Raw genomic sequence first — 16,384 nt, 5'->3', positions numbered from 1 at the left:
TCCCCATCGCCCAGGGGATAGAGTTCAAAATCCTCGTCCTCTAGGCCCTCCACAGCCTTGCTGTGACCTGCAAACCCCATATCAACCTGTCTGCTCCACGTCCCCCGCCCGGCCCACCCCACCATCGGCAGTCGGACCTTCAGCTTCTCTGCCCCCACTGTTTGGAACTTCCATCCCCCAGTCCCTTCGTGCTCCCTCCCTTGCCTCCTTCAAAGCACGGCTCAAGACCCTCCTCTTCGACCGCGCATTTGGCCACCCTCCTAACCGTACCCTCTACCCATCCCCAATTTCAAACCCCTGCTCTGGTTCAAATCTCTGACTGTCCAGCGGCTCGGGATGTCCTCCTGATGTGAAAGGCGTTATACACATGTCATTTGTTGTTGTTTTAATTTTTTTTGAAGCTATTCTTAAATGGTTCTACTACAGAAAAAGGTACAAAACAATATTCCCTTCCCATAAAGAGCATTTCTCTAACACTCAGTCTGGAAACTTTGCCAGGAATCGTTTGAATTTCTTACACTGAACATCCACAAGAGTTCAATATATTGGCATTTTCAGCTGTCACCTTTTCTTCAATGCACTGTAAAAATCACTGCACGAACAACAACAACAACAACAAGATTCCATTTATAAAGTGCCTTTCACGTCAGGAGGACGTCCCAAGGCGCTGCACAGTTGGGTCATGACCCGAGCAGGGGAAATGGTCAGGGTGAGGGGAGGGGAGGGAGGGAGCGAGGAGGGGGGAAATGGTCAGGGTGAGGGAGGGATGGGAGGGAGCGAGAAGGGGGAAGAGAGTCGAGAGGGGAGCTGAAGGCTCGGTCAAAGACAAAACAAATGGTGTTTCTTTATTCAAGTAACACTCCAAAATATAGCTAGCAATGTACTGATAAGCATGGAGCTCGATAGGTTTTACTTATACTCCATTTTAAATAGCACTCAGATGAATTAGCAAATTGTACTAGATTCTAAATAAAATAACCTCAATGGTGTGAATGTGCTAATCAAACAATGCATATTATCTTTTAGCTGTTACCCATACAGTCTTGAGTTCAAAAGTGCAGTGACTACATGTACTCTTTGTTCGTTCACCAAAGGAAGGGCATAACTAGGATGCAAAACTCTTATTTTTTCCTCTCAACTGCGATGATGAAGTGCCACCACCCTCAACCAACAGACTTGTATCCTTTTTTTCTTTCCCCAATTGTGAATGCCATTTGACCTTTGCAGTATTTCCCCCCCAAAATAACTTGACATCGTGAAAAGGAACAGGACCCCAAAAATGCCCTGAAATTTTGCAAAGTAATTATACAGAAAAAACACTTTGCCTCACATAAGGAATGATAACACATTAATTCATTTAATTCAAGCAGTGAGTTGTTAGTGCTAAATATCTCAGTACCTCTTATTGAAATAGGCTCGATTTCTTTGGGAAAAAGATGCAAACAAAAGGAGGGCGTCTCAAAGCACTTCACAGGTAACAGTGTAGTGACTGTGTTTTGTAGATAACCAATCTACCTAATGAGGAAACAAGACATAGGTGAGGAAACCAGAGAATGTATCGAAGTCAACTGTGAAGCAGAAACGAAGTGGGTTTCGGGACTGTGAAAAACACACAGAAAAACGCACAGTTCTGCAATGATCCTGAAGTTCAGTTCCATAAACAAAGGCCAATCATTGATCTCTGTCACTAACTTTACTGAATACTGTGGTCACCAAATAACCCGCAATACAGTGCACCAACAGACGGTCACACCTTCGGCGCCGACAGAAGCCGCCGCTCTCTCTCTCCAGTTCCACATGGGGAGGCGTTTCCTCCAGAAACCAAACACACGGCCCCCCCTGAGCCACTGGGGGGTCCCTGTCCCACTGGGGTCCCTGAGCCACTGGGGTCCCTGAGCCACTGGGGGGGTCCCTGAGCCACTGGGGGTCCCTGAGCCACTGGGGGTCCCTGAGCCACTGGGGGTCCCTGAGCCACTGGGGGGTCCCTGAGCCACTGGGGGGTCCCTGAGCCACTGGGGGGGTCCCTGAGCCACTGGGGGTCCCTGAGCCACTGGGGGGGTCCCTGAGCCACTGGGGTCCCTGTCCCACTGGGGTCCCTGTCCCACTGGGGTCCCTGAGCCACTGGGGGTCCCTGAGCCACTGGGGGGTCCCTGAGCCACTGGGGGGGTCCCTGAGCCACTGGGGGGGTCCCTGAGCCACTGGGGGGGTCCCTGAGCCACTGGGGGTCCCTGTCCCACTGGGGTCCCTGAGCCACTGGGGGTCCCTGAGCCACTGGGGTCCCTGAGCCACTGGGGGGTCCCTGAGCCACTGGGGTCCTGTCCCAGTTCCTAGTGAAGTCGGTCCCGCGGAGGCAGGTGGGGGGTGGGGGCGCCTTACCGTTGAGCTGTCGGTACACGATGTCCTCCAGCAGTGACAGCCGTGTGAGCAGCACCTGGTGCAGCGGCGGAGGGCTCAGGGCGGTCCGGTTGCTGAGCTGCGCTCTGCTCTGCGCCGCGGGCACCGAGTCCCCCACCTTCACCGGGACCCTGCACCGGGCCAGGAACAGCAGGAAACCGAGCACAGCCACGAGGTTCAGGAGGAGGAGCCCCTTCACTCTCCGCAGAGAAGCCATCACACCGGGATCCGGGACAGTGGACACCGCCGCAAATCCCGCTCCAAACCCGCAGGAGAGAGAGAGAGAGAGAGAGAGAGAATGACGGAGGTCACCGCTGAGTGGAGGTCGGTTCAGAGTTTCCACCGGTTATTCCACACCGCGTGTTTTGATGTAGAGTCTTCAAATCGGGAGTTTTTGCACCAAATGCAAAGCCTTTTATTGCACCGATTTTTCCCCCTCTCCGTTTATCGCCGAATTATTATTTCCATAAACTCCGGGTTAAAACTCCACACCGCGCGCTGCTGTCGGCCGGTGGCTTTGCTCGGTGGGTTGGGCCGAGGTTCGGTCCTCCGTGTCAGGTATTAACTGTCAGTCCCGCAGTAATGCGCTCGTTACCCAATCAGTGCGTCCAAAACATTCCCATTGCCCTAAAAACACACAGAAATCCCCACTGCAAACGGTCTCACTCTTGAAATCCCAACCAAGAAAATATACACAGCCACTGCCTCAGCCACTGCCTCAGCCACTGCCTCAGCCACTGCCTCAGTCACAGCCTCAGTCACAGCCACTGCCTCAGTCACAGCCACTGCCTCAGTCACAGCCTCAGCCACTGCCACTGTCACAGCCTCAGTCACTGCCTCAGCCACTGCCACTGCCTCAGCCACTGCCACTGCCTCAGCCTCAGCCACTGCCACTGCCTCAGCCACTGCCTCAGTCACAGCCACTGCCTCAGTCACAGCCTCAGCCACTGCCTCAGTCACAGCCTCAGCCACAGCCACTGCCTCAGTCACAGCCTCAGCCACTGCCTCAGTCACAGCCTCAGCCACTGCCACTGCCTCAGCCACTGCCTCAGCCTCAGCCACTGCCTCAGCCTCAGTCACTGCCTCAGTCACAGCCTCAGCCACTGCCACTGTCACAGCCTCAGTCACTGCCTCAGCCACTGCCACTGCCTCAGTCACAGCCACTGCCTCAGTCACAGCCACTGCCTCACCCACTGCCTCAGTCACAGCCTCAGCCACAGCCACTGCCTCAGTCACAGCCACTGCCTCAGTCACAGCCACTGCCTCAGTCACAGCCACTGCCTCAGTCACAGCCTCAGCCACTGCCTCAGTCACAGCCTCAGCCACTGCCTCAGTCACAGCCACTGCCTCAGTCACAGCCACTGCCTCAGTCACAGCCTCAGCCACTGCCTCAGTCACAGCCTCAGCCACTGCCTCAGTCACAGCCACTGCCTCAGTCACAGCCACTGCCTCAGTCACAGCCACTGCCTCAGTCACAGCCACTGCCTCAGTCACAGCCTCAGCCACAGCCACTGCCTCAGTCACAGCCACTGCCTCAGTCACAGCCTCAGTCACAGCCCAGTACCAACCACTGCCTCAGCACCCTCACCCTCTCCACCCTCACCCTCCCTCACCCTCACCCTCTCCACCCTCTCCACCCTCACTCTCTCCACCCTCACCCTCTCCACCCTCACCACCCTCACCCTCTCCACCCTCACCCTCACCCTCTCCACCCTCACCCTCACCCTCTCCACCCTCACCCTCTCCACCCTCACCTCACCCTCTCCACCCTCACCCTCTCCACCCTCACCCTCACCCTCTCCACCCTCAGCACCCTCACCCTCTCCACCCTCACTCTCTCCACCCTCACCCTCTCCACCCTCTCCCTCTCCACCCTCTCCCTCTCCACCCTCACCCTCTCCACCCTCACCCTCAACCTCTCCACCCTCACCTCACCCTCTCCACCCTCACCCTCTCCACCCTCACCCTCACCCTCTCCACCCTCACCCTCTCCACCCTCACCTCACCCTCTCCACCCTCACCCTCACCCTCTCCACCCTCACCCTCTCCACCCTCACCCTCTCCACCCTCAGCACCCTCACCCTCTCCACCCTCACTCTCTCCACCCTCACCCTCCTCACCCTCTCCACCCTCACCCTCTCCACCCTCACCCTCTCCACCCTCACCCTCACCCTCTCCACCCTCACCCTCACCCTCTCCACCCTCACCTCACCCTCTCCATCCTCACCCTCCCCACCCTCACCCTCCCCACCCTCCTCACCCTCAGCCTCCCCACCCTCACTCTCCCCACCCTCAGCCTCCTCACCCTCAGCTTCCTCACCCTCACCCTCCCCACCCTCACTCTCCCCACCCTCACCCTCCCCACCCTCACCCTCCCCACCCTCACCCTCCTCACCCTCACCCTCCTCACCGTCCCTCCACCCTCCCCCCCACCTCCCTCCCCACCCTCCCCTCCCCACCCTCCCCCTCCCCACCCTCCCTCCACCCTCACCTCCACCCTCATCCTCACCCTCCACCCTAACCTCACCTCACCCGCACCCTCCACCCTAATCCTCACCCTCCCTCCATCTTCACCCTCCACCCTCACCCTCCACCCGCCCTCCACTATCACCCTCACCCTCCCTCCACCCTCACCCTCACTCTCCCTCCACCATCACCCTCCCTTCACCTCACCCCCACCCTCCCTCTACCCTCACCCTCCCTCCACCCTCACTCTCACCTCCACCCTCAACCTCACTGTCACCCGCACCCTAACCCTCCACCCTCATCCTCACCCGCACACTCCACCCTAACCCTCACCCGCACCCTCCACCCTAACCCTCACCCTCCCTCCACCCTCACCCGCACTCTCCACCCTCACCCTCGTCCGCACCCTCCCTCCACCCTCATACTCCCTCCACCCTCACTCTCCCTCCACCCTCACCCTCCCTCCACCCACACCATCCCTCCAGCCTCACCCTCCACACTCCCTCCACCCTCCCCTCCCTCCACCCTCCCTCCAACCTCACCTCCACCCTCACCCTCCACCCTCAACCTCCCTCCACCCTCACCCTCCACTTCCACTCTCACCCTCCCTCCACCTTCACCTCACCCTCATCCTCCCCACCCTCACCCTCCCCACCCTCACCCTCACCTCCACCCTCACCCTCCCCACCCTCACCCTCCCCACCCTCACCCGCACCATCACCCGCACCCTCCACCCACACCCTCCCTCCACCCTCACCCTCCCTCACCCTCCACCCTCATCCTCCATCCTAACCCTCTACCCTCACCTGCACTCTCCACCCTCACCCGCACCCTCCACCGTCACCCGCACCCTCCACCGTCACCTGCACCCTCAACTTCACCGTCACATGCACCCTCACCCTCCACCCTAATCCTCCACCCTCATCCTCACCCGCACCCTCCACCCTAACCCTCCCTCCACCCTCACCTCACCCTCCACCCTCACCGCCACCCGCACCCTGAACCTCACCGTCACCCGCACCCTCCACCCTAAACCTCACCCCGCACCTCCACCCTCACCCTCCCTCCATCCTCACCCTCCCTCCACCCTCACCCTCCCTCCACCCTCACCCCCAACCTCCACCCTCACCCCCAACCTCCACCCTCACTCCACACTCACCCTCACGCTCCCTGCACCCTCACCCTCCATCCACCCACACCTCCCTCCACCCTCCCCCTTCCTCCACCCTCACCCTTCCTCCACCCTCCCTCCACCCTCACCCTCCCTCCACCCTCACCCTCCCTCCACCCTCACTCTCCACTCACCCTCCACTCCCCACCCTCCACCACCCCACCCTCCACCTCCTCACCCTCCCACCCTCCACCTCCCCACCCTCCACCCTCTACCTCCCCACCCTCCACCTCCCCACCCTCCACCTTCCCACACTCCACCTCCTCACCCTCCCACCCTCCACCTCCCCAACCTCCACCTCCCCACCCTCCACCTCTCCCATCTTCCCACCTCTCGTACCCAGGCCATCTGTGTTTAGTGCTCTCAGATGTTTCCCTGTGTGAAAGGCACAGTAAATGCCCATTGCTGCTGTATGAACTGACCTGATGCTTCTTTCCTTTCAGTTTTGGCAGCTCTCTAACGCCATCACCTTGTTCAGACTAACTGGGCACCCGGATTGCAAAGAATGGCAGGTAAATATTATTTTTGAAATGCAAACTGATTTAAGATGAATCCAAAGGAATTACAGAATTAAAGAACAATTCAAGCAATAAACCTGTTCCTCTCAGACTGGACAACTCCCAGCGCTCTGAGACACTACCCTGCGTGGGGGGCGACAAGCCCTAACCTCACACTCTCCTCTCCTCCTCCCCCCTCACACTCCCCTCTCCTCCTCACCCCTCCCCCCCCACTCCCCTCTCCTCCTCCCCCCTCACACTCCCCTTTCCTCCTCCCCCTCACACTCCTCTCCTCCCCCTCCCCTCTCCTCCCCCTCACACTCCCCTCTCCACACTATGTCACCTCCCCCGGTGACGTACGAGTGACTCTCTTAAACTTCAACACTCCTACCTCGTCGCCAATAATTCACCAACTTGTTCTTATTTGGGGAGGTGGAGGGTGGGGAGGTGGAGGGTGGGGAGGTGGAGGGTGGGGAGGTGGACGGAGGTGTCCTGGCTGACAATCCCCCAGATAAAATCACTTTCACTTCATGTCTGTTTGTGGGATGTCGTTGAACCTCATTAACCAACAAAACACAAAGTCTTACACTTTTACACTTTGATGCCTCGGCAACGTGCTGAGCTGTGTGAACATGCTCACTATATCAAATGTAAAGCTTATTATTACTGATCGCAGCTGTCTGCTTGTTGCAGGTGTTGATGTGTGGCTTTGCGTTCCTTGTCCTTTTCCTTGGAAACTTCCTGACAACCGTCAGAGTCATTTACCAGAAACAGAAACAAAGAGAAGGAAAAGTTAAAAGTCTGTGAGCGACAAAAGTGAATTATGTTTTGATTATTACCAATTCATTGAAGAGGTTGCATATATATTTGTTTGGCTGTGATGTGATTACATATTATCTTATGTCATGCTGGATAGAATCAGAGCTGTACAGACTGGCTCATGAGATTGGAGATCAGTGTGCTTGTGTGTGAGAAGTGTTTCAAGACCTGACGACTGAAATTGTACAGCCATCAGCATCAGTGAGTGTCAGCCTGGATCAGGTGTTAGAACTGTTACCTCTCAAGTCAGGAGGCTGTGGGTTCAAGCCCCCAAGTCAGGAATTGGAGCTCAAATAGTGTCAAGTCAAGGCTGACACTTTACTGAGTCACTGCTGGCCTTGGAGCTGAATCCCAGTCGCTGGCATCTCACTCCCAGATTCCAAACATTTGATTAACATTTTAGCTTTAAAGCCTTGACTGATTGATATCTCGATAGCCTTGACTGATTGATACCTCGATAGCCTTGACTGATTGATATCTCGATAGCCTTGACTGATTGATATCTCGATAGCCTTGACTGATTGATACCTCGATAGCCTTGACTGATTGATACCTCGATAGCCTTGACTGATTGATACCTCGATAGCCTTGACTGATTGATACCTCGATAGGACAAGATTTTCACATTTACTGCAGCTTTTGTTTCCGTTTTGTCCCAACCTTGAATCCTGAGCTGCAGTCACAGTGGAGGAAAAGCTTGCACTCGAATCACACTCGAAGGCAACATTCTGGACAATAACAAGATTGCAAATTTTAATTAAAAGTACATTGTATATTAAGATTTTAGTTCTCTATTGTAACAGAACAATTATTGCCAAATAAAAATGAAAGCATTTTGCTGATCTTATATAAAAGTACGACATGCAGTTTACACTGTGTACTGATATTCCTAGCTGCTCACTCGCACATGCAACACCGGGTATAAAAGCCATCAATAAATCTTACAAATAATTGCACAAAATGTAAAACTAACCTTTGTGTGGTTAATTTCAGACAATAGCAGGACACAGTGAGTCTGCATCAGCACCACACAGAACTGGGCATTTTGGGTGACATCAATAGATATCAAAATTGTTGCTAAAATTGATGTTGGGTTTGGTTTAGTTTCTCCTGCAATTTTGTTAACCAATATTATAGTTCACTTATTTATCTATTTTATGGGCTTGTCATTTCTAAGTTATTTGCTGTCAACCAATTGTAGACGTAAAATCTGGTGCTATATCCTGATGGCAGGTATCGAGGGCTGCTGCACTGAACCACACAAACACTTGGGTTGAAGTGAAGTGTTTGGAGTTATTTGTGAGTTTGAGTAACTTTTCAAATAGTCAGTCGTTCAGGTCAGTAATGATAGGAAAAGTCTCTAATGCAAAATATTAATTTTCTTAATGATTTTACAGGGAATAATTTGAAGGATGCTTAAGAAATAATTGTTGAAGTCATGATCTCGCAGGTTTACTGTATAAATCTCTTGCATTGATTTGTGCAGCCGCCTTGTCCGGCCGGTCACGTGTCCGTTTTCAATCAGTTAATGCACAGACAGAACGCAGATACCCTCCCCCCATCTCTGCTCTAGCTCCAGACGTCAGAGGAGTAACGCCCTTTTGTCATCAGTTTCTTGACGTAATCCACTGCCTGTGTCTGCGTCATGTTTCCCAGCTCAGCTACAATCTCACAGAAAGCGTTCTGGACATCTCGGGCCATGTTCTTTGCATCACTGTGAAGAGGATGGAAGATGTGATGAGCAGACGTTGGCTACACTACAGATTGTTCTCAGCACTCGCCCTCAGTGGGAGCATTCAAGATAAACATTCACTGTAGGTGACTCCTTTGATTGTTCAGTGATTTCATCCAGTGACTGGCTGAGCTCAGCACTGACTCTAACTCTAACTCAGTGACTAGCGCTGTGCTCTACAACCCAGAAAGGTGCCAGTCGCAGATTACTGGGTTAGCCAGGTTAGAGCTGACTAGGCCCAGGTTAGAGCTGACTAGGCCCAGGTTAGAGCTGACTAGGCCCAGGTTAGAGCTGACTAGGCCCAGGTTAGAGCTGACTAGGCCCAGGTTAGAGTTGACTAGGCCCAGGTTAGAGCTGACTAGGCCAAGGTTAGAGTTGACTAGGCCCAGGTTAGAGCTGACTAGGCCCAGGTTAGAGCTGACTAGGCCAAGGTTAGAGTTGACTAGGCCCAGGTTAGAGCTGACTAGGCCCAGGTTAGAGCTGACTAGGCCAAGGTTAGAGTTGACTAGGCCCAGGTTAAGCTGGATTCCTGGTGAGTGAAGGGAACGTTGGTGTCAGGACAGGATCAGCTCGGTTACTCTCTCGCTCTCTGGGTGGAATGTAGGAATTGTTTTGCTCAGTCACCAGTTGCTGAAGACTACTTCTTGTGAACGACGGAGCAAAGTGAAGGCCTGAAAGATTCCCCATTACCTTCTATAACATTTTCCATCCAATTGAAACTCACCCACAAATGTAGATATGTGCGTTCGCATCGTGGATCAGGTGCCACACATTCTCTTTGTTTTTCTTCAGCAAATGCTGTACGTACACCTGAGGGGAGATGTGAGACAAACAGTCAACTTTGCGCTGGCCTCAGCCGAGTGGGATCACACCTGTTACAATAACAGCAAATGGGGCTCGTCGTGGGGAGTGATTTGCTGGGGTGGCTGTTGGGGCAGAAGAGATTCGGGACAAGCTCACCCAGGGGAAGGGTTTGGGGGGAGGGCAGGTAGATGGGGGTAGGGTGGATGGCCTCTTGGAAGAGCAAACACAAACACACACTGGAAAAACAGTCTGAATATGGCCTCCCTCTGGCCCTGGTGACCTGCTGATGCTCTGCCATCTCTCACCTTGTTGGGCTGGTCTCTGGAGAAAGCCACGTTGAGCTGAGTGAGGACCCCCTCCTGCTGCCACTGCTCCAACTGCTCCTGATACAGAAAGTCCTCAGCCTGGAAACGGCAGCCACAGTACAGCACCGTCTCCCCCAACTGCTTCCCTGGAAAACATTCCCCAAATATCAGCAATCTCCGCTTCTGCTCTACAGCACCGTCAGCAAAGGCCACTGCGACTGTCCACAGGCAGTGAGACGAACAGGCCATGCTGCAGTCCCTAGTGTGAGTGTGAGGGTGTTAATGTGTGTGTGTGTGTGTTAGTATGTTATTGTGTGTGTTAGTGTGTGTTACTGTGTTATTGAGTGTGTATTAGTGTGTTATTGTGTATGTGTTATTGTGTGTGTTAGTGTGTATGTGTTAGTGTGTACGTGTTAGTGTGTTATTGTGTGTGCATTAGTGTGTTATTGTGTGTGAGTTATTGTGTTATTGTGTGTGTTATTGTGTGTGTTGGTGTGTTATTGTGTGTTAGTGTGTGTGTGTTAGTGTGTTATTGTGTGTGTTGGTGTGTTATTGTGTGTTAGTGTGTGCGTGTTAGTGTGTTATTGTGTGTGTTATTGTGTGTTAGTGTTATCGTGTGTGTTATTGTGTGTGTGTGTTATTGTGTGTGTGTGTTAGTGTGTGTGTGTGTTATTGTACGTGTGTGTGTGTGTTATTGTGTGTTAGTGTGTTATTGTGTGTGTGTTGGTGTGTTATTGTGTGTGTGGTAGTGTGTTAGTGTGTTACTTTGTGTGTGTTAGTGTGTTTTTGTGTGTGTGTGTTAGTGTGTTATTGTGTGTGTGTTATTGTGTGGGTGTGTTATTGTGTGTGTTAGTGTGTTATTGTGTGTGTGTTAGTGTGTTGGTGTGTTATTGTGTGTGTGTTAGTGTGTTTTTGTGTGTGTTATTGTGTGTGTGTTATTGTGTGGGTGTGTTATTGTGTGTGTGTTAGTGTGTTATTGTGTGTGTGTGTGTGTGTTAGTGTATTATTGTGTGTGTGTTTGTGAGTTATTGTGTGTGTGTTAGTGAGTTATTGTGTGTGTGTGTTAGTGAGTTATTGTGTGTGTGTGTTAGTGTATTATTGTGTGTGCGTGTTAGTGTGTTACTGTGTGTGTTGGTGTGTTCGGGGCTTGGGGTGGGCGGGGCTCATGGTGGGTGGAGCTCAGTGCAGGTGGGGAGGGGCTCAGTATGGGCGGGGCTCAGGGTATAGGGTGTGTGGGGCTTGGGGTGAGCGGGGCTCAGTGCAGGAGGGGTGCAGGGTGGGAGGGGTACAGGGTACAGGATGGGCGGGGCTCAGTATGGGTGGTGTACAGGGTGGGCGGGGATTAGGGTATAGGGCGGGGCTCGGTATGGGTGGTGTACAGGATGGGCGGGGTACAGGGTACAGGATGGGTGGGGCTTGGTGTGGGTAGTGTACAGGGTGGGCGGGGCTCAGGGTATAGGGCGGGCGGGGCTCGGTGTGGGCGGGGCTCAGGGTGTACCTTGCTGCTGGAGCCACGCTCGCTCCTGAATGAAGCCGATGAAGGGAGCGATGCCGGTGCCGGGGCCCACCATGATGATGGGAGTGCTGGGCTTGAACGGCAGCCGGAACTGTGACTTGCGGACGTACACCGGCACCGTGGGCCTGTGCCCGTTCTCGGGGGGAATCTGGTGTCGGAGCCAAGTGGTGGCAACGCCTCTGTTTGTACGTCCGGCTTTCGTGATGTATTCCACCACCACAGCACACACATGGACAGAGTCAGCGTGGACCTGACACACACAACCACCGTCAATAGAACACACAGACAACACATACAAGCACACACGCAAACACACCATGACACACTATCACACACGCCATGACGTTGAACATGCACATACACACACACACAGCGACAGTCCCACACGTTTTTATAACTGGTTTATGTAACTGGTGTATGTTACATTCCAGCTTCTCCTCCAGTCCCCACACTGTCTCATGCGGTGTTCCTCAGGGCTCTGTCCTCGGTCCCCTCCTCTTCACCCTCAACATGCTCCCCCTTGGAGACATCATCCGCAGACATGGGGTAAATTTCCACATGTACGCAAATGACACCCAACTCTATCTCTCTGCCTCCACCCTCAACTCCAGGACTACTGGTGTCCTGACTGACTGTCTGTCCCACATCAAGTCCTGGACGAGGGACAACTTTCTCCAACTCAACGCCAGCAAGACCGAGGCCCTCCTGATTGGCTCACGCCAGCGCCTCCGCACCTCGGGCAAGTTTCCTTACCCCACACAGAGCCTAATAATAATCCTCCAAAACCCAAAACAATAATAAATTGGTCATTTTCAACCCACGACTGTTTGTGGGACATTGCTGTGCGCAATTGGCTGCCGCGTTTGCCCACAAACATAGTCAATTCACTTTACTGTATATTCTGTGAAGCGCTTTGGGACGTCGAGAAGACGTGAAAAGCGCTATATCAAATGCGAGGATTATTATTATTATTATTATTAACTCCCTCCTCATCGGCCTTCCCCACTCTTCCCTTGACAAGCTGCAGATCATCCAAACTCTGCAGCTCGTGTACTCTCACGCACCAGACTCCGTGACCCCATCACCCCCACCCTCGCCCGACCCCACTGGCTCCCCATCCCCCACAGGATCGAGTTCAAGATCCTTGTCCTCACCTTTAAGGCCATCCGTGGCTTTGCCCCTCCTACCTCTCTGACCTGCTGACTCCCTGCCAACCTGCCCGCTCCCTCTGTTCAGTGGGCTCCGCCTGCTCCTTGTCTCCCGCCCTACCGTCGGTGGCCGGGCTTTCAGCATCTCTGCCCCCATACTCTGGAACTCCACCCCATGGTCCCTTCGTTCGCTTTCTCCCTCGCCTCCTTCAAGGTCAGTCTCAAGACCCTTCTCTTTGATCGTGCCTTTGGTCGCCCCCCCACCTCTCTGCCTTCCCTCACCTCTACCCCACCCCTCCCCCAGGCTCGGGCCCCGACACCTGACTGTCCAGCACTTTGGAACCTCCTCCTGACGTGAAAGGTGCTCTATAAATATCATTTTGTTGTTGTTTTGTTGTTGAAAGCAAAAGGCCAACTCTGAACAGAGGGGGTAAAGCAACAAGGGAGATACAATGGCTGTAACATCCTTGTGTTTTGTGAACATTTACACTAAAGTTGCTTATACGGTTTAAATGTCCCTTTTTTGGTTGTTTCTTTTGTATAGGTCAACACGTGTAGAATACAAGCCATTTCCCAGCACAGAGGACAGCAAAGTGAGATCCTTCTAGCAACAGAAAGCTCAGCCAGGTTTCTGACACACGGAAACCCTTTGCCAGGATTAAGGTTTTTAAACCAAAGTTTCACATAGAAATTTTCCAGGAAACGGAATGTGCACTCTCTCCCCAGAGACTCACCCTGCTTACCTAATCAAGGAAAGCATTAAGGCCCATGTTGGTATAAGGCTTAGGAACCCCAGAGACTATGTTGGGTGTAACTGCTAGCGTTTAATCAGCTAAAACCACACAACCATTGTGAATAGTGTCCATTAAGCTGTCTAGTGTCCAGTTGCTTGTCCAGCTAGGACCATCCTACTTTTTAGGGGTTTGGCATGGAGGGTTAACAGGAGCCGTGTATCCTACTATTACAGACCTCAGGCTGTGCCTCAAAGTCCTGCCGTTGAGTCAGATTGGCTGATCCTTCATGAACAGTGTCTTGGGAGTACTGCAGACCTGCCTGGCTTGGGAACCAGATACTGAGACCACCACAGAGACAACTTGATTCCAATGTTCCATTGGCAGCCAGCTCAGCCCCGAGGAGACCTCACTTTACCTCCTCCCCTTCCCATCCAAGATACACCCACAAACATTTAAAACTAGTTATTCCAAATCTGTGACGCTGTGTTTTACACTTAATCAAGCCCAGATGAGCTCAGAAAGACATCAAGTGTATTTAGCATCCAAAAGAGTTCACTTGAATCATAAAATGTACATTTAATAGCTCCAAAGAATCCATTAGTCAGCTTTCTGACCGAAGGCACAAAATATGTAAATCAGCCTTATGCTAAGGAGCCCTTTCTACCGGCCTCCACCCCGTGCCGCTTGGCTGGCTGCAGGCACAGTGGCGAGTCTCAGGCTGCAGCTGTCTAAACAGCTTGAGCTGCAGGGATAGCAACAATATGCAACGGATAATGCGGTAGATTAGAGTGCGTGTAGAATTATCCCGTTTTACTGTTTAAGTGAAGCCCTATTTACACCCCCTGCTCTAAGGAGTAATCTCTTTCCTTGGCCTAGCATTTTGGCTCAGAATGGAGATAAAATTTAAGAGGCAGAGGAGAGAAGACATACACACACAAAGAGAAAGGAAGAGATAATGGAGAGATACATAAAGGGTGCTCAGGAGACACACACACACACAGCGAGGCAGAGAAAGGGAAATAGAGACACAGCCAGACAAAGCCAGAGAAGAGGGAGAGACACACACAGCGAGACAGAGAAAGGGAGTGAATATCGGCTTTGTTTTTAAGCCCAGATGCATAAAGTACAGACTGGGAATGGATGCCAAATCTGCTCTACTTATTTTTTAAAATTGAAAATAATAAAACATATTTTCCAATAAGTCGAGTTTAGATAAAATAATCTGTTGTAAAGAGGTCACAGCCCCTGATGAGGTATTTGTCTCCTCTGCAATCTGTGCAGCCCTGAGCTGCTTGGCTCTAACCAATGCGCTGAGCGAGAATGTTCTGCAGTAACTGTATCAGCTAATTCACGGCAGATTCACAGCCTTGGTGTGTGAGCACGGCTGCGGGTGTGTGTGTGTGTATTTCCCTCCCTAGTCCAGGGGAGCTGATGGTAAATGAAGGATTTCTGCTGCTTCCTGACCCAGACCAATGTGTATTGTTGTCAAAGGAGAACAGCAGATAAATCAGCGTCAGGATTGGGCAGGCTGGGTTTACCAGTGATCACACTACTGAACCCACTCATAATAATAATGCTTGCATTATCACACTTCGAGATGTCTCAAAGCACTTCACAGAATAATAATAATCTTTGCATTTGATATAGCGCTTTTCACGTCGGGAGGACGTCCCAAAGCGCTTCACAGAATATACTGTAAAGTGAATTGACTGTATATTTGTGGGCGAACGCGAGTGCTCTAACCACTGCGCTACAGGACTCCATACTGTAAAATTAATTGACTTTATATTTTGTGGGAAAAACGCGGCAGCCAATTGCGCACTGCAGTCGTGGATTGAGTGACCAAATTATTATTATTATTATTTATTTTTGAAGGCATTATTACCTCCGGAAAAGAGATCTGCCAATTGACTTAAAACCGGATTTCTACTTACTGCTGGGTATTCATGAGGTGGAAGGTGTAATATCTCTAATTGGTCAGATGAGAATTATGAAGTCAGTGACCGTATCCATTATGGTTAGACACTGCAATCCTCCACCCAATAATAATAATAATCATTGCATTTGATATAGTGCTTTTCACGTCTTCTCGACGTCTCAAAGCGCTTCACAGAATATACTGTAAAGTGAATTGACTGTATATTTGTGGGCGAACGCGGCAGCCAATTGTGCACAGCAATGTCCCACAAACAGTCGTGGATTGAAAATGACCAATTTATTACTGTTTTGTTTTGGAGGGATTATTATTAGGTGTGTGGAGTAAGGAAACTTGCCCAAGGTTTCGCCCTGCCGGGAATTGAACCCAAGTGTCTCGCTTGCAAGGCGAGTGCTCTAACCACTGAGTTACAGGACTCCAAGTACAGTAGAAACCTGGTGTGGGTCACCTCAGTAATCCAACCACCTCACAATTTCGGGCACATTTTCACAGTCTCTTTCACTGTCAGTGTTAAAAGACAGGCTGAAGGCTGCCTCCCTGCTTCAGTAAACCGAGCACTATTCAGGACAACAGTCATTGTTGCGTCCACTATAGCACCCTCCTCCTGTTCAAACGTGGTACTAACCCCCCCCATCCCTCTCCTCTACTAACCTGTACACAGTGCGCTAGGCCTCATGCTTCTCGCGCTGTATCCTCGACGCCCCTGCTGTGGGCGGAGTGAGCTCTGGTCGTGCATGCGCGGCGCGGGGAGTGTTAGGGTCGCAAAGCGGTGCGAGCGGGAAATCAAATTTGCCCGGCGCCCATGGCCTAACCTGAGCTCCTGCCGTCAATGCTATGGTAAGTGCTGCAAACCTGCCACCAC

At 52.1% G+C, this 16,384-nt stretch overlaps 3 protein-coding genes across 5 annotated transcripts in view; 1 reads left to right on the top strand and 2 right to left on the bottom strand.

The window, feature by feature from the left end:
• Window positions 1-2,678, bottom strand: part of galnt17 (polypeptide N-acetylgalactosaminyltransferase 17) — a 63,928-nt gene extending 61,250 nt beyond the window's left edge. Inside the window, exon 1 of one of the 3 annotated variants that reach the window (XM_042338806.1) lies at window positions 2,377-2,678. In XM_042338806.1, the coding sequence (XP_042194740.1) occupies window positions 2,377-2,611 (235 nt within the window). In that variant the 5' untranslated portion in view covers window positions 2,612-2,678. The remainder of the gene's footprint in view (window positions 1-2,376) is intronic. The other 2 variants (XM_007908466.2, XM_042338805.1) reach the window with 2 other exon arrangements.
• Window positions 2,679-6,474: 3,796 nt separating this feature from the next.
• On the top strand, window positions 6,475-8,218 carry LOC103173429 (ion channel TACAN; the record flags this gene model as incomplete). Its single annotated transcript, XM_007886054.2, is given in 2 exon segments — window positions 6,475-6,543; window positions 7,222-8,218. Coding segments are annotated over 2 exon segments (183 nt in total), but the record flags the coding sequence as incomplete, so codon positions are not given.
• On the bottom strand, window positions 8,074-12,023 carry porb (P450 (cytochrome) oxidoreductase b). Its single transcript, XM_042338546.1, has 4 exons — window positions 11,687-12,023; window positions 10,189-10,334; window positions 9,804-9,889; window positions 8,074-9,061 (listed from the first exon to the last, which is right to left on the bottom strand). Exons 1-4 carry the CDS (start codon window positions 12,021-12,023, stop codon window positions 8,917-8,919), a joined length of 714 nt encoding a protein of 237 aa, XP_042194480.1. The 3' UTR covers window positions 8,074-8,916.
• Window positions 12,024-16,384: the final 4,361 nt, after the last annotated feature.

Source organism: Callorhinchus milii, unplaced genomic scaffold (genome assembly GCF_018977255.1).
Source record: "Callorhinchus milii isolate IMCB2004 unplaced genomic scaffold, IMCB_Cmil_1.0 Scaffold10, whole genome shotgun sequence".
Classification (NCBI taxonomy): domain Eukaryota; kingdom Metazoa; phylum Chordata; class Chondrichthyes; order Chimaeriformes; family Callorhinchidae; genus Callorhinchus; species Callorhinchus milii.
This window is presented reverse-complemented; position numbering and strand designations above follow the sequence as displayed.

Coding starts and splice junctions, on each gene's coding strand:
- porb (XM_042338546.1), bottom strand. CDS start 12,023: ATGGTGTGTTTGCGTGTGTGCTTGTATGTGTTGTCTGTGTGTTCTATT. Junction 9,890..10,188: donor CCAGAGACCAGCCCAACAAG/GTGAGAGATGGC, acceptor ATCTCCCCTCAG/GTGTACGTACAGCATTTGCT. Junction 9,062..9,803: donor GCACATATCTACATTTGTGG/GTGAGTTTCAAT, acceptor TCCTCTTCACAG/TGATGCAAAGAACATGGCCC.